The sequence below is a fragment of the Ambystoma mexicanum genome, chromosome 11 (assembly GCF_040938575.1).
Source record: "Ambystoma mexicanum isolate Mex_15411 chromosome 11, UKY_AmexF1_1, whole genome shotgun sequence".
Lineage (NCBI taxonomy): Eukaryota > Metazoa > Chordata > Amphibia > Caudata > Ambystomatidae > Ambystoma > Ambystoma mexicanum.
Genome location: NC_090934.1, coordinates 394768726 through 394795058, shown reverse-complemented (window position 1 = coordinate 394795058; position 26333 = coordinate 394768726). Strand labels below are relative to the sequence as shown.

Here is a 26333-nt window from a genome sequence, read left to right as displayed (position 1 = left end):
TCTTCTCTTTACTTTTCGCGTATCCTTTGTCCACACTTCTTTAATTTGTATCACTTTTCCCATCAACTCCCTCCTTTAATTTCTTGATCCTTTCCTCTTTTAATCCCTTGTCTTATTTGCCTCACTGATCTTTCTTTCCCACTTCCTTTTATTCATCTTACTATTTTATTTCCTTATCACATTCACTGCTCTCCAACGCTCTTTCTTTCTTTTTTTCCTGCAGGTCTTCATTCAGCTGAACCACATAAAAAAGTGCAATACGGTGAAGGGAGTCTTTGTCTTGGAGGAATTTGGTAATTATAGACTTTTCATCTGAGGTGGGGTTACTCACATGACAGTAAGTTAATACTCAGACCAATGAGGCATAGGAGCTACAAAAGCACCATATGGGCAATAATGCAGGTGTGTACCAAGTCATAGGACCAGGGAACTGAGACCAATGGATGGACCATGTGATCCTTAGTGAGACTTCTAACTAGCCCACTGACCATGGAGTCAGGAAGAGGATTTGTATACAGACCTTTGAGAGAAAGGGAGAGGGAGAGACCCAAACGGCAGGTTACAGATTGCTAGCTCTCTACCTTTAGAGAGATGATCAGACTCCCCTCACAGATTCCAGAGAAGACGCCCACTCAGCATACAAACTAGAAAGGCTCAAACCTACCACATCAGGTGATGCACAACCAGCACAGCTTGAGGAGAGAGCCACACATCCAGTCTACAACAGAGTGAGGATTAATGAAGGTATAATAAGCATGGTTTTGACCTTGTCCACTCCTGTGTAAGTACGATCTCCTTTTCGTTTTTATTTGTTTTTTAAGAACTTTTTATTTGAAAAACAAAAGATAACCAAAGAAAGAAAATGGCAGAAACACAAAACAATGCACATACTGCTCAATATCGGTTTACAGTCACCAGTACCTGACCTTCCCCGAACCAACCCATCCCACCTTCTGCAATCCTGATGTAACCCGTCCCACTTCTCCCAGATCTTGTGAAATTTCCGTGGATGACCTCTATTATGATATTCCACCTCCTCCAGGGATCTGCATTGACCCATTGATCTCGTCTGATCCCCATTTGGATGCCAAGTCTCTACTAGCCAAGGCCAAACCCATGCTGATCAGTTTTTTGGGTCGCTCCAGCACTCACTGCTCTTCCAATATGTGTAGTATGACCACTTTAAGGCACCCTGAGCTGTCACTCCCTTCCAACCTGGACAGTATCAGCAGAAACTTGTCCCAGTAAGCCCTCACCCTGGGAAAGTACCACCTCCTTGATGTATGACTTGCCTTTCTAGCTGCTTCCCTCCAGACAGTGCACCACTTATTGACCATGTCCTTTTCAGACTTTGCTATTGCCTCCACAACACCCAACCTGAAATTACTAGCCAGTCAGACCCCCTTTTGACCCTCTGTCCTAGTAAGATAGGTTTGGAGAGGCAAGCCCCATCCCAACATTGTCCTTTTTGATGGTGCATAAGCTCCTTTTCAATGTCACCGTTTTGAGGTGTCAGTTGCTATGCTCAGAATCTCCATTTGTGGAACATTAATCATCATTAAATATTCCCCAAGACCATCTGTGTAACAAATACACCTCTCAGCCTTATAGGGCCCTAGGATGGGTGAAAGCTGATGATTTGGTTTTGGGCGGATGATAGCCCATTGAATTACATTGGCAAATAAGGGGCTTGGCGGGTGATTGTACTATTCCAATGCGGTTGACACCTGCCCAAAGTGTGCGAGTTGAGAGCTATGTAAAGAATGCAGCCAACAAGCCCCGATCCTTTCAGGGTTTTAGGCACAAATAAAAGCTCCTTCAAGATGTTGCTAAGCACAGGTACAAATCTGAGACCGTGCTATGCCTGTCAATAAAGGTCCAGATTACAAGCCTTCCCCTTTATTTCTCACACTAAATGTAAACAGAACCTTCCCGGAATGTCTTTGTAGGATAATGTGTGCATATTTAAGTATCACTCAAACGTAGAGTCTTTGAATGCACGCATCCAAATTCAGAGGCTTCGCCTTCCCATATCCCAGTGAGGCACACCCATACATTACTTGCTACTTAGTAGCTGTTAAACCAGTTTGGGTTGTTTTATGAACTAAAACCGTGGTAGGCCGATTGTTCCTATCTTAGGCTTAATTCTGCACAGATGTGCATCTTTTTCTTGCAGTGTACAAGAAGCCTTTTATAAATCGACCCAAATGCTTGCGACAGTCAATTTTCATTTTGAATTGACCTATTTCAGCAGCAGACTTGACAGCCTTCAATACACATGGACTCCAGTTGATTTCGAGGGTAATAAAACATTTATTTTCACTGTAACAACAAACAAGAACAAAAACAGTAGCATTCCAATAAATCCACACACATGTAACCAATTCAAAGCAAAGGAATCAAATCGTGGCAACCACTTCAAAACATCAAATACATATTAGAGATAGAATAAGAAGGAAGAAGGGGAAAAAAGAAAAAGATAAAGAAAAAGAAGAAAGAGGAAAACGAGAGCAAGTGTAGGAGACAAAGAACAAATACTCAATTGCACAAAACTAGACATCCCATACAAGAATATCATAAAACCATCCTACAACCATAGGTATTATACAAAACATTAGTGCTCAAAGGTACGTATACCATCCTAGATAAAAATAGACTCCAGTTGATTTCAAGAAAATGGTACAAGCCAAACTTGCATACAATTTCTGTAGCTAAAATGCATTTTACCAGCATTTTTTCAATTCTGTTATGTTAAAGACGGAGAAATGCATATATCTGTGACATGGTTTAGCTTTTTTGTTCTACTTTAATGGTTAACAGCAGAAGCCTTTTCTTAAGGTCTAGCTTCTGTGTGATTTCAATGTCCGAGTTCCACAGTTCCATGAGGTATTAATCCAACTAAATGCATCCCTGACTTCTCGGGTTGATTTGGCCACACCACCCAGGATAGGTGTCAGGATGTTGTAAAGACAGTAGAAAGAGCTCTCCTGCTTCTTCTGTGGTCTACTGCCTTCCTTTCTGCTTACAGTGTTTCATATAGCTTTTTTCCTCCCTTTCTTCTCCACAAGCAGGAGTCACAAAGCTACTACTGGTGTCTGATAAGTAGACTTTGTACACTCATTTCTTGGCTCCTTGATGTGTGGAGAGCATATAACTCTGAATGTGTTTCATTTAGAAAATCATTCATTGGATGTCTAAGGCCCTGCATGCATATTGAGCATATTGTGCTTTGGCGCATCTTTCAGTACTGACAGACCTATTCTTGTCACTTATTGCAGCACCCGGGTGTCTTTATAAGGGAATATCTATATGGACTCAGTGTTTAGCAGTGGAGTACGGTGTTCAGTAGGTGGATGTTTTTTATCGAGATTGTGTGATACTGCTTGCTAGTGTTAGCAAAAGTATTTATGGCTATAGTCTTTGATTTTGATCCAGCCATGATCGAATACAGGCCGATATCTTGCTGTTAGCCAATGGGTGCCTGTCTTGGCAAGAACGAAGGAAAGCATGGGTTGAGAGGCAGAAAGTGTGGTCATGAACACTGTCAAAGGCTTCACGATCATTCCCCTTTTTCATACTGCAATGTACTACTGGATAGGTAAATCCTTTGCCATGATACACCTTTTCATCTCTTGTAAGTCGAAGGCAGGTTTCTGTAGCTTTTCGTGGAGTTTAAGAACAGGGACACCATTCTGTGTCTGTCATGTTCATGCATGTACTGGGCTACTGCAGCCTAGGCATTAATGATGGTTGTGAGCAGTAGTTTCAACGCATGGGATGGTTTTAAGCTGCCTTTCACCCATGCATGTGTACAGGCACATTGTGAGCACCTGACTGGGATCAGCCAATAGGCTTGTTGTGTAACTTAGCAGTGTCATCAAAGTTGCACTCTGTAGTACATTACACATAGTTTTTATTTATTTATTTATTGGTAATTTGTAATGCACTTTATACAACAGGATTGTGTTTCAAAGCACCACATGGCTAAATGGGAAGGGAACAGGGGAAATAATAAGTGTCAAGAAACAAAAAAGCAACAATAATATGTATATTTATACAGTCGTGGTCCTACTAGGGCTTGTGGCATTCGGCCGTGCAAGTGCATTGATGAGAAGCGCAGGGGTGGGAATGAAAAGTTGGAGCAGACAAGTGCTGGAGGAGGGCCCAAGAGGGAAGTGCTAGGGGTGGGGATCCAGGAGAAGCACCTCAGGCTAAGTGCCAGTACATGCAGCTCTCAAGGGTGGTATGTGGAGCCACAGTGGGGAGGTGGGACGAAGGGCCTGAGAGTCTGTGGGGTTCATGAGATTCAGGCCACTGGTCACAGCAGCAGTGGGGTGGTTAGCAAGGAAGGGGGAAGAGGGATAGATGTAGAGAAGAGCAGAGTTTTGAGCAGTGTCCAGAACTTAAGGAGGTCCGGGTCAAATTTGAGAGGGGCAGAGAGGCTGTTCCAAAGAGAGGCACCAGCCACGGAGAGAGATCTGCCCACACTCTCTGCTTAGAGAAACGTTTAACAGTTAGAGAGTTGGAATTAGAGGAGCGTAGGGCTCTAGCAGGGGAGTATTCAGGGAGGGAAAGTTGGAGATAGCGTTGTCCCAGGCCCCAGAAGGCCTTGTGGATGATGCAGAGGGTCTTGAATTTTATCCTTGCAACCACCGGGAGCCAGTGGAGAGATTTTAAGGCTGGTGAGGTACAGTCCCTGGGCTTGAGGCAAAGGGTAAGTCTTGCAGCCTTATTCTGGATTAGCTGGTGGGGGCGAAGAGAGGAGAGGGGGAGCAAGATTAAGAAAGAGGCTGCTGCAGTAGTCCAGCCTGGAAAGGATCAGAGCTCTGGATACATTGAGCTTCTGGGGTGAGGTGAGAAAAAGAAAGAAGGTTTAGTGTCTCTGGGAACCATTAGGTCAGGTTTTGTCTAAATTGATATCATAACTCAGAGGTGATACTAGCGTACTACTCCAAACCCTAGGACACTTAAGGAGCCCAAGAATTCCCATTTCCTTTAATGGCTGGTTTTGGTCTACACCTCTTTGGGACCTTTGAAGGACTTGCTACAGCCTAAAGGGCTTTTTATGAGTCTGGTCTGTAATTCCTCCTATTGTGGGTGCACATTTTCTGCAAGAAATTCACATTAGTCCCTACCATGAGCCAGACCTTTAGGGACTGCAGCATGTCTTCTCTTGTGCCAGAACCTGCATACTTATGCCAAATTGATTTCTGGGCAAGGACCACGTAACAATTTTACAGGCAGAAAAGGGGAAGAAAACACACACACACACACACTCAAACACTACTACCTTCACACACACACACACACACATATACTACATTCACACAGAAAGAACCAAATGGTGGACTGCCACCACCAGCTTTGCTAAAGGCACACTGAACAAGTGTTAGAGTACAGATCTAGGCTGCTACTAGCTTTTGCTGCAGTTCATACCTGCATACCAGCCCCATGGACTTGAGCAGGTACTGCGCTCTCTAACCATACATACCATACCAAGCCCAGTGTGCAATGTGCCTTTGTGTAGGATAACACTCAAAAACATGAACAAAGAAATTCACACGTTCACAACAAAGTGGATTGCCTTCTACATTCCAGATAAAGCATAGGGAGCGGTTTCTTAACAGGTGCAAAACATTTCTAGATAATTAGGTTTATATGACTTTGAAGCTGTTTCATAAATTGTGTTGCCTATTGGTGGCCTTTAGGCCTGGATTGTGTACGGTCACTGATCAATTTAGGTAGCAATCATGATTCGATACAGCGGGTGCCTGGCTGGGCATGCAACACCCTAGCCTTAAAAGGACATTTGTTTACAAGGGCTCCAAAATATGTATTACCGTTGCCAAAGGCTTGATACAGGTCCTAGCTTCCCTGGGTTTGTCTGGGACTAATTGTTGAGTAAGGGTGTGGTTTTCAGATATTGTGCCCATGTATTAATATGGCTGAGTAAGTGTAGAGTTAAACCAGACTGGTTTGAATGTTATGGGTAAAATTCCAGTTGACAACAAGTATTCTTGTTGTTGAAGGAGTGGATGATCTTAATTATTTTCTGTGCCCATCTACAGGAGCCGGACTGTAAACTGAGCTACATATACTGTAATGTGCTAGGGCAAATGTCAGCATGTTTCCATATCTACACGGAAGTCTTTACCTAGCTGTCTGATGTTTATTTCTCACCCTGCTACAGTGAGTTCTAGGCTTACCAAGTGTTTAAAATATGCTTGGTGTTTGAAAATAAGCATGATCTATGCCCATGACCTGCCATGCAAATAACGTTTTGTGATTTAGGACAAAACTAGTTTAATTTTCAGATTTAGATTGAAGAAGTCGTTGATTATCAGATATGTCCTGACCCTGTAAATCCCATCCTGGTTGTGAGCATTAACCAGGGGCATACACTGAATAAGAGGATCAAAGTTGCTTAGACCTTGCTCAAACACATACAGTGACATTGGAATATGGACATGGATGTAAATGGTTGCATGTATTTAATATTTTCATGAAAGGGTCCATGTCAATCATACAGAATTGCTGGATTGAATGTCATTGAAGAACAGTGTCCATGACCCAAAAGCACTTCCCATGCCCTGCGAAAACCTGTAGGTCTAAGCAGGACAGGTATTGCTCAGTCATGAGATCCAGCAAATTAAGGAACATATAGGGACGGTTACGGGAACCCTGTGACCTGCTCCTCCCCTTTCCAAGTGAGTATACAAAGGTTCAGGAGACTGTCCCATTCTGTTGGCTTGCAGGACAACAGTCCACACCCTCACAACCACAATCGGGGGGAGGGGAAGAGAGAACTGGATTATAAACCATCCACATTATAGCACTATGACTTAATCAGAACTATCTGGGTCCCATCAGTATCACCCATACAAAACCCATACATGTGACAAACATCAAATCAATTGACATACAGATAAACAATTACAGTGTGAAAAGTATAGGCTTCATGTCATACTTTAAGCAGATGAACCATTACAATGCAGGTAATGATTTGTAAACAAAATATAAACCAATATTGCATTGCAACATTTGAATACAAATACTGTTCGCAATATTTATTACACTAAGCCATCAAAAGCTACTGAGGTGGGTGGGATGGAACACAGCACTTGCTGGGCATGGAGCAGCAGGGTAAAGAGGATAATCGCAGCCGTCTAACCCTTAGGAGTGATTTCAAGTGATGCAATGTTTAAGCCTTTAAGAAAGTGGATAACTACAGGTAATTGGTAGCGCAGCCAAATACTCTTTCACTGTTAACGCCTGAAGTCTTTGCTGGGCACGGTGTAAAAGAAATTATTGAACTGTTCCAGTGTTGAATAAATAAGGGTCGATTTTGTCTCATCCTGTATCAGCTGCTCCATTTTTTCCAACGGCAGCTATAAATTGCTTTGCTAGTCTTCTTTCCTAAAGCAACCTCTAAGAGGTCCCAATCCTTGTATCTCTTCCTTTCAGAAGTTAAGCATTAAGGTATTGTTGCTCTTATGAATGACCAGGTCTCCTACCTGTGAAAGCAAGTCTGCCCTCCAAGGAAGACACAATGGGGAACTGATAGCTATTTCCAGAAGATCAGGGTATCATGTCCTCCTGTCCCATTCGTGGGCAATCGGGATAATGGTTATGCTGAACCTCCTCAACCCCCTGAGAATGTGAGGAATGACGGGATCGGCAGGAATGAGCATAGAAGTGGACATTTCCAGACCACCATACTCCCATCCCCCAGTGCCTCTCTGTGGAAAATCCCTTGAGCACAACAAATCACACTTCTTGGAGCTGGAGACTAACAGATCCACCTGAGGGGTTCTCCAAAGGGCACAGGGGAGAGATGAACACTGATTGCTCAGGGCATCCGCCATTGTGTTCTCTATCCCGGCTAGATCGACAGCCAACAAAGAGATCCCGATCTGCAACACCCAAAACCAGAGCTGCATTACTTCCCTGCACAGCTGCAAAGACCCCACACACCCTCTGATCTTGAGGTAGTCCATGACACTGTGTTTGATACAAGAGAAGGCTATCGTGATCATGACAAAGGCAAGAACAACATTACCGCCAATCTGATAGCCCTCAACTCGAGTAGATATATGTGAAGTTTTGTCTCTGCTGGGGACCATAACCCACTAACTGTAAACTTGTTCAGGTGCGTATTCCAGCCTTTCAGGAAGGCATCCGTAACTATGGTTGCTTCTGGCCACAATTGCCAAAAGGGTTCTCCTCTCATCAAGTTCTCCCTGCTGGACCACCACAGGAGGTCCTGTGATACTCTGCTCAGGACCTGAAGAAGGTCAGTCATACTGCCTCAGAAGTGTGACCACTGAGATATGAGAGCCCACTGAAGTGATCTCATCCTCAATCGGGCCTCTGGCACTAGGAAAACGCAGATGCCATGAGGCCCAGCAAATGTAGAAAGTCTAGGGCCTCAGTGTGAGGATGCTTTGAAACTTCATGGCCATCTGCTGAATGCGAAGAGCCCTGTTGAAGTTAAAGGAGAAGCCCAATTTGTTCAAGATGTGACGGGTGTGGCTGAGATGGGTTTGAGCCTGTTCCGCAGAGCGGGCTCTGATTAGCCAATCAACCTAGGTAAGGGAAGACGTGACTCACCCTCTCCTTAGTCTGGCTGCTACCACAAACAACAACTTGGGGAACACCCTCGGGCAGAGGTTACCCTGGAACTGGTGATGGGTCCTGCAAATCACTAACCTCCGATACTTCCTGCTTGGGAAGGGTGGGCACATGTGAATAAGCGTCCTGAAGGTCAAGCAACACAAATCAATCCTTTAACTCCAGGGCCTAGTGGATCTGCTAAACAGTTGTCATCTTGAATTTGTCCTCCCTGGGGACCTTGTTCAAGCTCCTCAAGTCCAACATCAGTCGCAGTCTTGCCCTTCTCCTGCAAAATAGCAATCAACTGCTGTAGCAGCAGATTTGGGGCTGACAAGGTTGAGCAGGTGGGTGCAATATGGGAGTCATGTAAAAAAGGCAATAGCCCCGGGTCACCACCTGGTGGACCCACGCATCTGAAGTAACGTGAATACAGAGTGCAGGGCTAATCTCCCTGCCACTGCTGAAACATGAGATAACACCTCAAAGATGTTTTTTCGCAGTTGTGGGTCCAGAGGGGACAGTTACAGTGGCTGTCTGATTCCCCTTTGCTACATTCATGCCTCTGCCTCTTCTGGCCCTAGATTAATCTTCTTTGGCCTTGTTTGGTTGCAGAAAGCTCGCAAAAGGCATGCCCTTCCAGGCAGGTGTTGATGTTTGCACTGGTTGCTGCTTCACTGCAGCCCTAAGGATTTAGCAGCTGATTTGGATGCCCGTCATTTGCTTTTGGTCCAGACAAGTGGTCTCCATATAATGGCATGTTGGGGAGTTTCATCTGTACATCAGGGTGAAACCCTGAGGTCCTTAGCAAGAAAATCTCCTTGTAACTGAACTTGTGCCAAAACCCAGTCAACGCAGTCTGCAGCATTGAGCCCTGACTGCTTAGCTGGACACGCTTCCTCTTTCCTGTCAGTGACAAGGTCACTGAACCCATCCTTCGTTTCACCTTCAGGAAAATGGGTTGCAGTGTTGATCTTTTGCCCTCCCTGTCTAAGGCAAGGGTTGGAAATATGCAGACTTTGATCCAATTGTAGCAGCTCGGACAACTAGATTTTCTGGATTGACTTTTGCTTCTGGGTTTGCTACCCCACTTGCAGGATATGCATACTGCTGCAGGAGTCTTATTTAAGATGAGGAACCTGTGAGACACTATCCATTACAAGAGCAAATTACTTGCCTCTGGTAAAGTTCTTTCTGATGGATGTTCGTCCCACAGATTCCTCATTGCCCTCGCATCCGATCCCCGTGATTGAGAGCTCATCCAAAGTGTGTGTTTGGGGGTGCTGTCCTGCTGGTCAAATGTTTTCTGCGATCAGCTGACACTGCAGGATTACATCTAAGATGAAGAACATTACCAGACAGAAGCAATTTCTTTGTTCTTAGCTAGGCTATGTTTCCAGGGGGGGGTGTGGTGCCCCTCCACACTATGTTGCACCCTCTAGCGTCTCCCTCCATTCCGTTTTCCTGCACTGGCTGACCTCGAATCCTTGCAGCAGAGTGCAATTAATGTGTTCCCTGATTAGCCTCTTTTTATGTGTTTTCTCTTATTTTATGCCAATGATTTCTGGCCTATGCCACATGCATCAGGGTTTTACTTTAGAAGGTCCTGTGTGCTGCATTTCCCTGCATCAGATCTGCACTCACTCTCCCTTAAATGTTTGGGCTGGATCAACCTTTGAGGCTCACTCTTCGTCTCAAATTCATTATGTGCTCTAGGGAACTGGCTTCAGCGCTGGGAATCTTCAGAAGCCTGAGGCTTCAAAAACATTTCTTCAATAGAAGAAACATTGTTCCTTGAGTTCTCTTCCAATTTTTCCATATCAATCTACATCTGTGACACTTGTATACCTCTGACCATAAAGTGGATCTTCAAGGTTCTAAGGTGGCTGGCCCCCTCAATACTGAAATGTCTTTCAGGATCCCTCTGCTGAAACTAACTGGTGCTTGTGATAAGGATCGAGCTGAGCGTAGTACCGGGGCAAACTCAAAGATGACTCTGAAGCACCCTAAGGCTACTTCACAGACAAAGACCAAGAGACAGTTCGCAAGTTCCTCATTCCTAGTACACGGATATGCCTCAGTTTTCCAAAATTAACACCCGGGCCATTCTTGAAGACTCAGTTGAGGTTGGTTAGTGCAGGGAGCTCAATTTCTCCCACCTTTCTGCCTGTTTCACACATTGGAGTGAGGCACAAGAAGTCGTACTGTGCGGAGGAGTCTGAAGCCCATTCATACACCGTCTCGGGGCCATCAGCCGACTGCTCAGAACCGTGGGGCCTTTCCCGCCTAAGTTCCTCTAATAATTTATGCGATTTCCAATGATCCGTCTCTAGCTCTTCCTTTCATAGCTGAAATACATTTCCTCTCCAGATTTGATTCAGCCTTCAGCCGTCCACTAGCTCGCTTGGAAGTAACTTTTATTTTACTATGCCATTGTCAAGACCAGCCTCATTTTCTTCAGTGTTATCTAATTTCTTAACTTCGGCCTCAGGATTGCTATAGTACTCTCAAGAGAATAGCACAGACACCTTTTGGCCAGCCCTCTTCCCATCAGTAATGCAGTGAAGGTATATTTTTGCAAAATTACATAGCCATACATCGCAGGGGAAGTCCTAAGACTATCTGATAATTTTATAATGGAGGTCAGTACACCAGCACAGGGTCCCCGAAGTCATCCCTATGTTTCAGTAAGAAAAGCACTTGTTCCTTGAGAGATGGTTCCTATTGTAGGGAATCCTTTGTTGCCTTCTACACCTCATCAGTATTTCCTCCTTGTTCCCGGGGATGCCTCTCTTTCAGAACAGCAGATCTGGTTTGAGGATGAATACAGAGACGCAAGATAATCTGACAGATTTTCCTGAGAGAATGGAGATTTATGAACTTCATTGGAATCACAGTGCCAAATGTCTGTCGCAGAACAACGAGCATCTAATAGATCCTAGTATAATTTCCAGTAAACATGCTCCCCTTGGCGTCCAGCGTCAGCTGCTCCGAATTGTTTTTGACGTGCGTAATACCACTCGGTATAGTCTTCGACTCCCCCCTCTGCACCGCTCCTCGACAACAGACTTGACGTCGATCGCTGTATTAAAGGAATTCACTACGCCTCCTTACCGCAGTTCCTTTTTGCCTTGCTCTCAGCACACTACTTGGAACACCCTAGTTTGGTTCAAATCAAATACAAATTCACACTGCGCCAGTATGTCGGGCCTAAACCGTCAGTTTTTAAACACTGCAAGTGTTTGGTGTGTGGTGTCTTGACGTCAGACATGATATGGAGCAATGTGGTTCTTGTCTGGCGATGAAGGTGGTCGAAGGAGCGCTCTGCAAAACTGGCACTTGACAGACCGCTGTCCACTGAGCATGAAACTGAGGGGCATAAGGAAGACACCACCAGAAGTCAAAGAAATGTTTGCACTTGCGTAGCAAATCTCATCACTCGTCAACGTCGCACAAAAGGGCACAATTCCAGAAGCATCAGATCACCTCCTGGAGGGAGAGGTCAGGAATCGGTTCCTTGAGATAATTGCTGATGGTAAGGAAATGTCCTGTCAAGCGCTCCAAGCAGTGTGGAATGCTGCAGATTATATGGGTCACGCCATGAGCACATCGACAGTCCTGCGCAGATCAGAATATCTAAGTGGCTCTGTTTTTTTACCCCAAATGCCCAGTCAAAGCTGCTGGGCCTTGTCTTCGATGGACCTTGCCCCAAAGCTGACGAGTCACTCGAGAAAGTCAAGGACTCTAAGCTTGCAGCTAAATCGCTAGGGGTAGCTGTGCAGCAGCAGCCTCCACAGCAGAATTTTGCCTTTGGGTCCAGTTGACGGGGAGGAGGTACTCCACCTTTCCCAGAAGGGGGCAAACGCCCCTGGCCATGCAGGGGCAATGCAGATTTACACGGTCAGAAAGAGGTAGAGCAGGGTCGAGACAGTCGCCTAGTGCCTCTGCATCAGCTGTGCCTCAGAAACCTCTTTGGGGTCTCCCCCCCATAATTCCCCAGTTGGAGGGAGAGCCTCCAGGTTCTTGGGCAAATGAGAGGAAATCACTTCTGACGCCTTGGTCCTTCATGCAATCGAGTGGGGCTACTGCCTACGATTTGCGCAGACCTCCGGACCTCCACCTACCTCCTGACAGTCGGAATGGGAACTCCAGGAAGAGCTGCAGGCCTGTCTTGTGAAAGGAGCAGTAGAGGAAGTGCCAAGAGGGAATAGGCTGGGGTTGGTACTCCCGATACTTCCTGGTCCCCAAGAAAAGGGGGAGGACTCCGTTCCATTCTGGACCTCAGGGAACGGACCAATTCAATATGGTGTTGTTGAGGGAAATTAGTTCCAAGACTGGCCCATGGCTTTGGACCTTCAGGATGCCCATTTTCATGTGCCAACAGGAAGCACAAGCTTTTCCTAAGGTCTGTCATCAGGGACACACATTAACAAGTAGCTCCCTGTTTTGCTTGACCTCCACCCCTAGGGTATTTACTAATGGCAGTAGTAGCGGTCCACCTCGGGAGACCCGCCATCTTTGTGTTCCCATACCAATAGCCGATTTGTCCATGTCGCCGGCACAAGTTTCGAGGCACATGAGGACACCTGTTCTCTGCTGCAAGACTTGGGTTTCTCCCTGAACTTGCAGAAATCACTGACCTCACCAATACAAAGGTTACAGTTAATCAGAACAGTCTTGGATACCTGGGAGGGGGGGTGCGGTGGGGAGTCCCCCTCTGCCCCTGAGGAGAGAATCACCAACGTTGCCAAAATGGTCTGTCTCTTCCTGAATTCCAGAAGTCTCCTGGTATCTGCTTACCTGTGGCCTCATGGCGTCATGTATCTTCCTAGTGCCGCAGATGAGACGCCCGAAGTAATCCCTTCAGTGGTTTCTCAGAAGCCAGTGGTCGCAGTATTACGGCGATATGCCGGATGTCCTCCAGGTGGTGAGATCTGTGGCCAACAACCTGACCTGATTGAGCGACAAGACGAACATGTTGGCAGGCGAACCTTTCTGGGCACTATGGCCGGAGGAGTAGTTTGTCACCGAGGCCTCGGGGAAGGGCTGTGTAGCTCATTGCGACTCTCTCAAGCGGCCATTGATCTCAGAAGGAGAAAGGTTACCACATCAGTCTGCTGAAGCTGCGAGCAGTCAGACTGGCGCTGATGGATTTTGCGCCTTCTCTGCAGAGGAAACATGTCCTGGTGTTAACGGACAACACAGTGACCATGCACTACCTCAATAGGGAGGAATGAGATCACTGCCCTCCTGTGCAGGGAGACCATGCAGCTATGATTCTGGATGCTGGAGTATATCTCAGTCGCTCCAGCTCATCTGGCAGGGTTGGAGAATAGGATTAGCGGATGCTCTGAGCAGGCAGAGCTCGGTCTCCCACAGGCTATACTGGTGGTCATTACAGAGATCTTCACCCGGTGGGGCACCCCGACAGTTGACCCATTTGAGATGAAGAACAATATGAAATCCAAGCAGTTCTGTTCAAGGGAATTTCCCCTAAGGGGGTCATTGGAGGATGCATTTCTGGTGGAGTGGGTCTTTGACCTTCATTATGCGACCCCACTGTTACCGTTCATCCCTTGGGTTCTCAGGAGGTTGCAGAGATTCACAGCTCACCTGACCTGATCGCCTTGGACTGGGTGAGGAGGAAGTGATAGCCGGATTTCTTGGAACTGTCTATATTCCCACCTCTCTGGCTTCCTCGATAGCCGGTCCTCTTGTCACAGTCGGGAGGCAATGGGCTTCACACAAACCCAGAGCCTCACACCCTGCATGCTGGGCTCTTGGAAGGCTTAGGTACAGGGACTGGATCATCGACGAGGAGGTGATAGAGGTATTGTTGTCTGCATGTGGACCATTCGTTAGGTCTGTGAACACGTGCTGAGGGAGAAAGGTTGTGATCTGGCGCAAGGTGAAGGGAGTGGATCACATATCGTTACAAGTGGGCACGGTAAGGAGGTTTCAATGGATTTCCTTCTCCTGCAGATTCCTTATCTGATAGATATTCCATCCAGCTCTGCTGCTTAGGACATTTTCTGACTGGGGGTGCATAGTCAGGCATCATATATTTACTTTGTCACTACGCCCCACCCTTCAATTCCTTTTTCAGTGTGCTAATATGCTGCTTGGGAACACAGGCAAGTCTTTGACTCTTTCAACGTGGTTTGCCTGAAAACCTTTTCTAATTCCGGTCGCTCGGCTTTCAGGCTTCAAGCGGTGTGCTGACTGTGATATGATATGGCATTTGTAACGCGCCTATACACTAAGATGTCCATCACTGACCCACACGAGTTGTGTCTCTGGTACCTCGGCACGGGACGGAAGGGTGTCTGTCGTGGGCCAAGATACAGCCGAAATCCCTTGGCGATCGAGCAGCTAAACTCGCTCTTGGTCGACCGACTTCTAAATCTCTGGCGCAGTCAATGGTTCTGAAACCGAGGGGCACAACCCTGAGAAAGAACATTGGCACAAGATAAAACGGTCCCACTCGAGGGGCCATTCTTCCATGACCAGAATGAAAAAGAGGCGTCACAGCCATAGTCGGGACTCAGATTCGTCGAAGGACAAAGGTAAGCCGTCAGCGGGCCTACCACCTGCCAAGGGTGGGAGGATTCTTTTTTTTATTGTATTTTTATTGAAGTTTCGAGTGATATGCAATTCATATATCAGGTGATCATTCCTTAATTAACAGCATTACATCGAAAATTCATTTTTCTTTAATATAACATGTAACTATAACTGTTCTGCTTGACATGACTGCTTAATCAATAGATGCAGGTCATGAATCAAAAGGAGGGAAAGGTTCTAACTGGGTGTAGAGCAGGAGTGAGAAAAGAGGGGGGGAAAAAGAAGAAAAAAAACCTAATTAACACAACGCCAGTTATTATGCTTTCATAAGATGTTTCAACAGTATCGGCTGAAAGAACATCTGCTCTCTATCTGACACATAGTCCAAGAATGGCCCCCATGTCCGTGTGAACTTAGGTAATTTCCCTTCTGCCACCGCTGTGAGCTTCTCTACCCCTAGTAGTTCCCAAACTTTCACCCACCAGTAAGCTGTGTGTGGCCCCTCTGTTGTTTTCCAGAAGCGAGCTTGCGTGATGCGTGCTGCTGTAAGTAATTGGGAGGTCAGGTCTGCTCTATACCCCATCATCGGGAACAACCCGTCATCCAGGACATTTACTAGTAGAAAAACTTGCGGGTCCATGGGGATCAAGGCGCCAGTAATTTCTCCGATTTTTGATCGTATTTCCAGCCAGAATGATTGTATGACTGGGCAGTGCTACCACATATGGGCAGGTCGGCTTGCTCGCCATATCCGTGCCAGCATGTATCAGGGTAGGCGGGGTTCATCAAATGCAGGCGGCTTGGGGGTAGGTACCATCGAAAGCATATTTTAAGGGCTCCCTCCTTTACCGTGGTGCATCAGGAACCTTTCTGCCCCATATCTTCTGCCAGGACTCCCCGGGGATCTCTAAGCCCAATTCCCTTTCCCATGCTAACTTGTAGGGGAGCTTCTCCTCCACTGAGGCGTTTTCTAGGAGCCTATAGCAAGTGCCCTGTTCATGGGTCTGTTGCCCTTCTAAGATTTTAAGTTCGATTCCCGTTGGGTTTCTAGAAGCTACTTGTCGAGTGACCGTATTGGTCAACCAGTGGCGGAGTTGTATGTATCTATAGCGCTCCGATTCGGGCAGTTTACATTTTTCCTTGCATTCTATAAAGGTCAGGGGTTCTCAGTCTACATATAGGTCCTGCAATCTCAGGGACTCCTCTGACCTCCAAAGCTAGAACGAACCTGCCTGGGGGCCCGGTGTAAACGCTGGGTTTTGGGTGATGGGTGAGAGTGGGCCCAGCGCTGACCTAATCCCCCTCTTTGTACAGGCGTTATCCCAGTTCCAGAGCATCATTAAGGTGGTAGGTAGGAACGTGTCCCATTGCTTGCGGTCGTCCTTCGGGAGGAATGGGAGATGACCCATGGGCAAGGGGGCTGCGGCTTGCTCAATATCTACCCATTTAGGAGCTTCAACCGTCTTACCCCAGTTCAGCATCGCAGCGACATGGGCCACTCGGTAGTATTGTTGGGAGCCCCAGTCCACCCAGCATTTTCCCTCTTGTGAGGAGTTTGCGAGGGATACAAGGTTTTTTCCCTTGCCACATGATTTGGCCCACCGCCCTCTGCAAGGCGAGGCAGTCGCCCTCAGGAATCGGCACTGGTATGGCTTGGAATATATATATACAAAAGCTTTGGAAGGAAAGTCATCTTGACTGCACTAATGCGGCCTAACCATGAGATCTCCTGAGAGTCCCAGCGTACAAGCCAATCTTTGGCTTCCCTCAATAGACCGGGAATATTAGCCTTAAAAAGTCCTGAGTATGTTGGGTTCAGCTTTATTCCCACTGTCCCGCTTATTGAAAGCCTTGGATTTTTGGATGTAGGTGTATCCGCTGGGCTAAGGGCTCCATCGCCAAGGCAAATACCAGGGGGGACAAGGTGCAGCCCTACCTGGTACCTTTGACCAGGGATATCGGGGTGGTCAGTTGCAAGTTGACCTTGACCCGGTCGAGGGGATTTGGACATTTGAAATAATTAGTTTAATGAATCTCGGGCCAAGACCGAATCCCTTTAGAACTAATTCCAAATATCCCCAGGACATGCTATCAAATGCTCTGTGTGCGTCTAAGGATAGTAATGATAGGCTTCCAGGGATTCTGGGCGCCAGGATGATTAGGTCAATCACGCAGCGAATGTTATCATGTGTTGAGCGATTGCGGATGAAGCCTGTCTTCTCTTTCTCTATTAGCGCCGGAAGGACCTCGTCCAGACGGCTTGCTATGATTTTACTGAGGAGTATTCGCGTCTGTGTTAAGCAGCGCGATGGGGCGATAGGACATGCACTCCGTGGGATCCTTCCCTGGTTTTAGGATCAGGGTGGTGACGGATTCTGCCGTGGATTTGGTTACGTACCCCGTGGTCTAGATGGCGTTAAAAAGTTTTGTCAGGAAAGGGCGTGGCCAAGATGGCAGGCTGAGCGGACGCAGAACTACGATGCTCTGTGCCAAACCGCCATGAAAGCAGTTAGTATCTCACCGAATACGTTAAAATCTGTTGTGAAGCGTTGCAGGAAAGAAGGAGAGCGCCACCGGGAGACTGTACCCACCCAGAGAAGGCACGAGAGCAAAGAAAATCGATGGGCAGGAGCTGGAGTCGCCAACAGGAGAAAATGGCGGGCGGGAGAACCTGTCGCTCTGAGATTAAAGGCGTGAGTAGGTGGCGAGTTTGCGGGGACCCGACCAAGAAGTGTTTTTTTTTCGATCTACCATTGTGGCCAAAAGGATAATAGTACAAGGATGGAAAAGCCGAGTCCCCCGTTCATTTGAAGATTGGGTTCAAGAGATGAACTGTCTGTCGAGAACTGAAAAAATGATTTACAAATTGAAACATAAGATGTCATTGTATGAGAACATCTGGAATATGTTTAATGACTCCTTTTTAAGCTTTTTTTTTCTCTCTTCTTTAGTTATTATGCTTGCTCAATTGTTTAACGATTGTTTGCATATATAATTGTAAATAAATAATAATAAAAAAGTGGTGTCAGGAGCGGATTGGAGAACCCCGGCGAGTGAGCGGTGGCCTAGCTTGCATACAGTCCGGCTCTGCGGCACCACCAAAGAGCGTCTCAGAGGACAAAGGTGCCGCCGGAGAGGACGGAGTGGAGAGCCGAGCGGGAGGCGAGAGGTGCATGTGAAGTGACTTCGAGGGAGGAGCGCCGGTGGAGTCGGGCTGGAGAGGTCCTCTGGCTCCAGTGCACCGGGCGCCGGTGAAGGAGGGATAGGAGCGGGAAATCGCAGGTGCCCCTCCCGAGGACGAAGAGCACGAGTTGGGCATCAACGTCCCAAGCACCAGGTGAGGAGGAGCTGGGGGCCGCAGAGGGAGATTCCTGACAGAGGACACGGACAAGATTGAAATCCCCCATTCCCCTGGACTGTTAACCAGGGGTGCCAGGGGAGAGAAGGGCACAAGCTGGACAGGACCCCCTGGGGTGGCTGGAGAAAGGAGCTTACATGTAGAGCAGGCACCTCGCCCCCGCGCACAAGGACAGGAGGGGAGCATCGCGGAAGGGCGCCCAGAAAAAAACAAGAGTGCATGGGGGTGAATGTGCTGAGACATGGTCAGTGGATTTAATGCAGCAAACAGAGTGCAGCCGGCAAGGCAGGAAGACTGAGTGGCTCTGGGGCTGGGGAGAGGAGCCTCTCACTGGTGGCGGACAATAACAAGGCCCTGACTGCTGTAAGTGGCGGGAAAACGGACTCCTTGGAGGTGACAACAACAGGGGGGAGGAGAAGGAGAAGTACCCCTAGACATCAGGAGAAGGCCTCAAGAGGGCAGAACGGATCCACCAGAGATACCGGGTCTGCTGGGGGGAAAGATTCCATAGGGGCTCGATGAAGGGCCAGCAGCAGGAGCGGAATTGGAAGCACGAGTACGCAGCGATCTACTCTCTACAGTGAGTCAAGGAGTAGATAATACGGGGTGAAGGGAGACCACGGGAATGGAGTGAAGGAAAGCTGATGGGCCTTAAGAGGAAGAGCATGCACCCAGGAGAGCGAGAAAAGGAACGGTACCACAAAGGGCACATCCAGTCAAGGCTCACCTTCGGAAAGGTGCCAGTCGGCACAGACTGGGAAATGGCGCTAACTAAGGAAGATCTGCTATGAGCACTTGCTCAATTCAAGGGGGAGCTCACAGAGACTGTCAAGGCGGAAGGAGCAAGTATTAGGGAGGAACTCTCACAGGCCATCGCATATAACAGGAAGGATATAGACTCACTGGGGGGGAAGGGTGCTGGAAATAGAAAAGCATGTAATAGAACTGGATGCAAGAGCGCAAGGATGTTCTCAGCAGTGGCAGGGCACAGAAGAAAGATTGAGAGCCCTAGAGGAAAAATGTGAGGATTTAGAAAACAGGTCCCAGCAGGAAAATGACCTGGAAGCCTGCATTCGAGAACTCTTTGAGACCCTGGTGGAGGTGGATCATGCTCTTAGCATGGGGATTGTTAGGGAGAATTCTCTGTTAAGGCTAACGTACCAAACCTGGTGAGTCCCCCAGCAGCTTTGCTGGATTTTTGGGGTTTATTTTTTTCTCCTGCTAAGAGTGAGACTCTTTTTCTCCCACTCTTAGACATGATTTGAGATATCCTTTGACTTTGGAATGTGTTTTAAGGGCTATGGGGTATTTTACTCCATAGGGCTTCATGTCTTTTTGGTATGTGTGTTACACAGCACCCTCCAGCCGTAACACAGGAGTGCCATAGTGACCCTCAAACATAGACTACGTACCCTGAGATTGACTACTGTCTCCCAGGGCATGCAAAGTCACCATTGGCTTTACTAGTCCTAAATTGTGAACAGAACCAGTACAAACCATCATGTTGTGGGCGTACTGGTAGGGGCAATTTGATTGCCCCTGGGTCTGTTGTTCGAGGGGGCACTGTCTAGTCCCCCCTGAGCGAGTTTTGGCTGGTGGCAGTGGATACTACTTTTTATATTCGACCGCGAATATATTCCTATGGGATTTTCCCATTGTTCGAGCTAATACTTTTTAACATAGCCTCAAACATACCGCCGGTTTATTTATTTAATATTAATTCACCGGTTGGTATTTTTTGCCAGAACTTGGTTCCAAAATGGGGTTTGTGTTCGCTTCGGCGACTCCAACCCAAGTCGAGCCCTTTGTTCCACTTTCTGGCGGGCTTCTCCACAGAAGCCTCCAAAAGTGGTGCCACTCTGTCTGGGTACCACAGGGGGTGTGGGAGGGGGTTTAGGCACCCTGGACTGAGTTGCCTCGGCAACTCAAGTCGCACTCTTGTGTGATTTGCCCAGTGGTGAGCCACCCGGCTCACCACTTAGCATGTTTGAGTGACAGCTAGGACAGATGAATGGGGGTTTTCTGCATAAAAGCAGGGCTTTGGGGACTGGGACTTTAGATGTCGCCACAGGACCAAAGAATCCGAAGAGGGAGAAGCTGAGCCGACCTGCAACGACGACACCACCGGTGGAGCCCTGCTGAACCGACTCACCACTTCTTCCAACACCAGAGGAGATATTCATCCCGAAGAGTCTTCTTCCTTTAACTGGTTAATCTATGTTAAACCAGTTTGCCTCTCTGTTCTCACTTTCACCAGGCTTGACCCCTTGTGGACAGCATGATATACCCACTGGTGACTGTCTGCCAGTCAAAAGCAGAGGATATAGAATGTCAGAAAATGTAAGAACCCACAATAGAGCCCTCTACTAGTCCATGGTCTAGCCCAGTTGTGTTGGTACCAGAGGCAGGATCCAAAGAATTGAGATTCTGTGTGGATTATAGAGCTCTTAATACAGTCACCAAGACTGATGCCCACCCTTTGCCAAGGACAGATTAGTTGGTGGATAGACTTGGTTCAGCCAAGTTCCTCAGCACATTTGACCTTACGTCAGGCTATTGCAAAATAGCCCTGACAGACCATGCCAAGGAGAAAACTGCATTTTCTACCCCAGTTGGCTTATACCAATTTAAGGTTATGCCTTTTGGATTGAAAAATACACCTGCAACATTCCAAAGGATGGTAAATCAGGTTCTTGCTGGGATGGAGGACTTCTGCATGGCATACTTGGATGACATTGCAGTATTCAGCCAATCCTGAGAAGAACATGTTAACCACCTAGGACATGTTTTTCAGGCTCTTGGACAGGCCAATCTGACCATAAAGGCAAGTAAATGCCAGATTAGTCAGAGTAAGGTGGTCTACCATGGGCATTAGGTAGGAGGTGGAGAAATAAGGCCTTTGCTCAGCAAGATTGAAGCTGTGCAGAATTGGACAACACCTACTACTCAAACCCAGGTGAGAGCCTTCCTAGGCCTCACTGGGTATTACAGGAATTTCATAGAGAACTATGGGACCATAGCTTCTCCACTGAATGTAATCTCCTCTCCAAAATTCCCTAGAAGGTCAAACGGAATGAGGAGTGCAATCAGGCCTTTGAAAACCTGAAGAAAGCTCTGTGCCATGCACCAGTATTGAGAGCTCCTGACTATCACCAAACTTTCATTGTGCAGACAGATGCTTCTAATGTAGGTGTAGGTGCAGTCCTTAGCCAACTGGATGAGAAAGGTAGGGAGCACCCCATTTTTGCTTCATCAGCAGAAAGCTGAAGGATCCTGAGACAAGGTGGGCAAAAATTGAAAGAGAATGTTTTGCTATTGTGTGGGCACTGAAGTAGTTTAGGCAATACTTGTATGGTTCTACTTTTGTCATTCAGACTGACCACCAACCCTTGAGATGGTTGATGCAAATGAAGGGGGAAAACCCAAAACTACTGAGATGGTCAATCTGCCTGCAAGGGTTTGATTTCACCATTGAGCACAGGTCAAGGTGTCGCCTCCAAAATGCTGATGGTCTCTCTAGGATGTATGTCATCGACTAGAGGTATGAGATTCATCCAGGAGTGGATTAAATCCTCCTGTCCCTTAGTCTGGGGGGGAGAGGGAGGCGAGTGTTAGGGAGAATTCTCTGTAAAGGCTAATTTCCCAAACCTAGTGAGTCCCCCAGCAGCTTTGCTGGATTTTTGGGGTTTATTTTTTTATCCTGCTAAGAGTGAGACTCTTTTTCTCCCACTCTTAGACATGATTTGAGATATATATCCTTTGACTTTGGAATGTGTTTTATGGGCTATGGGGTCTTTTACTCCATAGGGCTTCATGTGTTTTTGGTATGTGTGTTACACAGCACCCTCCGTGCTGTAACACAGGGGTGTCATAGTGACCCCCAAACATAGACTCCGTACCCTGGGACTGACTACTGTCTCCCAGGGCATGTAAATTCACCATTGGCTTTACTAGTCCTAAATTGTGAACAGAACCAGTACAAACCATCATATTGTGGGCGTACTGGTGGGGGCAATTCGATTGCCCCTGGGTCTGTTGTTCGAGGGGGCACTGTTTAGTCCCCCCTGAGCGAGTTTTGGCTGGTGGCAGTGGATACTACTTTTTATATTCTGCCGCGAATATATTACTATGGGATTTTCCCATTGTTCGAGGCTAATACTTTTTAACATAGCCTCAAACATACCGCCGGTTTATTTATTTAATATTAATTCACCAGTTGGTATTTTTTGCCAGAACTCGGTTCCAAAATGGCATTTGTGTTCGCTTCTGTGACTCCAACCCAAGCCGAGCCCTTTGTTCCACTTTTTGGCGGGCTTCTCCACAGAAGCCTCCAAAAGTGGCGCCACTCTGTCTGGGTACCACAGGGGGTGTGGGAGGGGGTTTAAGTACCCTTGACGGAGTTGCCTCGGCAACTCAAGTCACACTCTTGTGTGATTGGCCCAGTGGTGAGCCACCCGGCTCACCACTTAGCATGTTTGAGTGACAGCTAGGACAGATTAATGGGGGTTTTCTGCATAAAAGCAGGGCTTTGGGGACTGGGACTTCAGATGTCGCCACAGGACCAAAGAATCCGAAGAGGGAGAAGCTGAGCCGACCTGCAACAACGACACCACCGGTGGAGCCCTGCTGAACCGACTCACCACTTCTTCCAACAAAAGAGGAGATCTTCATCCCGAAGAGTCTTCTTCCTTTAACTGGTGGGGATAACCAGTTTGGCCGCCTTTTCGCCTTCCCGGATCATCTCGTGGCCGCCTTGCCTGTGCCAAGCACCCCGGCAATCGGGATACCACGTTTTACCACTACCGCGAATAAAAGGGTAGTACCTTTTTACCGGAGAACTCCGCGGCTGGTTTCTTCCCTGGCAGTGCAACAACCTTCAGCTTTCTTCCACGTCGAGATCTTCTCTTCCTCTGGACGATGCCACGACTTGCATCCACTGCCAGGAACAACCGCCCCCGCTGGAGGATTCTCTCCACTTTCAAGGTACTGTGCCCGCCTGGCCTCCCTCGCAACGGTCTGTGTGGGGTGTCTCGTAAATCCTCAACTTACCACTTGGGTTGGCCCTAGGCTGGCTAACTGAACTTTTCTGAGCTGAACTGATTCCTTTTTAAACTCTCTGCAAGACTTTCCAAGGCTTTTTAAACTGTGTGATCTTGGGCGCACTGGTGTTCTACCCTCTCCAAGAGGGAGCCTGGCCTCTGAACTTTTTGCTCACAAGTAGACTTTGACTTTCCTGCCTTGCTGAGTGCTTCTAAAGTATTGTGTTTTGTGCTGTTGCTAATTTCTGCCTTTTCCCACCCTTTTTCTTAACTTATTGGAGTGCCATCTTTAGTTAAGCGCTCCCCTGTGTCTGGAAATAAGTGGTGTTAACTAAGACTTGTCTAATAAGGAATAAGGGATGTATATATATTAATAGTGACTGTGTTTTTGAACTTGCTTACAATAATAGTGCTAGAGTGTTTCTAAGTGTGTCTTTAAATAAATAATTATATACTTGGTACCAAAGCTCTGGTCAGTGTTTGCTTGTGCTACTGTATTTTGGTACCTATCTTGTATGCTCTCTATACTGTCTAACTCTTCTTGAGAGAAGTCTGGCTGCTCAGCCACAGCTACCAGGTAAATCTCGGTGGTACAGACTGGTACCAATTGGGTTTACTGCCAGCACCTGTAGTCTTAAGCCTTTTGCAGTGGTCCCTAAGGGAACTGCACAGGTTTCTGCCTAACACTGGTGTACAGCGGTGGGATTTGTATTGAGTATACATTTTAGTGTGCTTATAGATACCTTAGTGCAACTAACCACAACGCTTAGCACTAGAAAAGTTATTTTCTAAACCTGTCAACTATGGAAAGTTATAGTCAAGAGTCCCTTGCTACAAAAACTGCTGATTGTTTAAGAGTTCTCTGTAAGCATAAGAATCTCCTGACTAAAGGCAAGAAAATGGAGCTAATAGAAAGGTTGTTAGCGAACCAAAGTCTGGATGGTGGTTCCGAGGAACCTACCACTCCAGCAAATGCAGATAACAGCAATGATATTGATGTTGATGCTAGTATTGATAATCTTGAGTCAGAAGCAGAAGAGGAGGGCGAGGATGATGTAGTTGTCTCCCCTAGGCCTCTACCTGCTCTACCAGCTGTACCTACTGGACCCTTACCAGGTCCCACCATTAGTCCTCAATGTCTTGAACTAGAGAAAATGAAACTTGAATTGGAGTTTAAGAGACTTAATGCTCAAACAGAACAAAGGCACCAAGAACTAAGGTTCAGAGAAATGGAGCTCAAGCATGAGCTAGAGATGAAGAAATTGTCTGTTGAAAATGCTTCTCTCTCCAGATCCTCTAGGAGTTCCAGTCCCAAAAGACCCCGGATGCCTAAAGAGCTTGTGGGTATGTATGAGCCTAAGTTGGATGTGTTGGATTGGTTGAGTTTGTTTGAGTATAATCATGGGCTCCAGGACATCACAGGAAATGCATTGCTTACCTGGTTGTTCTCTAGGCTCCCCCCTGTTGCGACTGATGCGGTAATGGAGTTGGGGGAGGAGGATAGGAAGGATTATGAATGTGTGAAGCTAGCTTTGATAGCTATATTTGGGAAGACCCCTTCCCAGTACCTTAAGAGGTTTAGGACCCTCAAAAAGCATGATGGTACCCCTTGGGCTACCTGGGTCAGTGAAAGTTTGAAGTACTTAGAGGGATGGATTAAGGGTTACAAGGTGAACACTTAGGAGGGAATGAAGAATCTTGTGATGTTGTAGTCAATTTATGATGCCTGCTCTCCTGAGCTCAGACAGCACTTAGCTGATTCAAAGGAATTAGATTCCAGAAAACTAGCTAAGGCTTCTGACTTGTGGGTTGCCAACAGGGCTACTCACAAGGACTCTGGGGTAACTCAGAAAAGGGATGAGGGGAAACAGCCAAAAAAGGACTCCAAAGAGAATTCTAATAATTCCAATCCCAAAGAGGGCCCCAAACAATAAGGGTAAGCCACAAGGGAAACCAAATCAGATTAGTGTACCTTCTGGTGGTAAACCAGAAGGAGGTCAGAGCAAGCCACCATTCCAGAAAGCATTTGGTAAATGCTATGTTTGTAGCTCGCCTGACCATGTGAAAGGAGATCCCAGATGTAAGGTTAAACCTTCAGGGGTCCAGCTCGTCTCCTTAGCCTTCGCTCCAGAGGAGGAAGTACAAATGGCAAGTGGAAACTTTCTACTACTGGCTGATGAACCCATTGGAGTCTCAGCCAGTGTTTCTTTAGTGTCTCTTGCTCTGTTGGAACAACAGAATTTAGATGTCTATAACTTTATCCCAGATAATACTAAAGAGTATTATAAGAACAGTGTCCAGGTGAATGGTCAGCAGACTCCTGCCATTAGGGACACTGGGGCCAGCATAACTGTGGTGGATACATCTTTTTTCAGGCTGAGGATGTTGCTAAGGCACCCAAATGCCTCACCAAGTTAGCTAGAGGGCCTGTGCAGATGCTTCCCCAATTACCAGTTCTCATCCAGTGTAATGGCATGACTGTTAAGATACCTGTCAGCATACCAAGTGAAGTACCAGGAAGGGTTCTGTTGGGTAATGACCTGAAGACTCTTGGAGTAGTGGCACATACCCCCAGACCTCCTAGTAAAAGGTTACAGGAGCTCACCAGACCTGCAAGGGAGAGAAACATGAGAGGTACTCCCAAGGAGATGATGAAGAAGGATATCACTCCTACTCCACTGGAGTTACAACTTGCTATCTCGGAACAACAAGAAGCAAAGGGGAAACCCAAGACTTCTAGGAAACAGCCAGCAGCAAGCACT

General features: G+C 47.0%; 1 protein-coding gene across 42 annotated transcripts in view; it reads left to right on the top strand.

Annotated features, from left to right (window-relative positions):
* Nucleotides 1-26333, top strand: part of MADD (MAP kinase activating death domain) — a 2081072-nt gene that overhangs the window by 1816423 nt on the left and 238316 nt on the right. For 41 of the 42 annotated variants that reach the window (XM_069623145.1, XM_069623139.1, XM_069623144.1 and 38 more), the window contains one exon: nt 224-293. The exons of the other annotated variant lie outside the window; for it this stretch is intronic. In XM_069623145.1, the coding sequence (XP_069479246.1) occupies nt 224-293 (70 nt within the window). The remainder of the gene's footprint in view (nt 1-223; nt 294-26333) is intronic. 42 annotated transcript variants of the gene reach the window in all.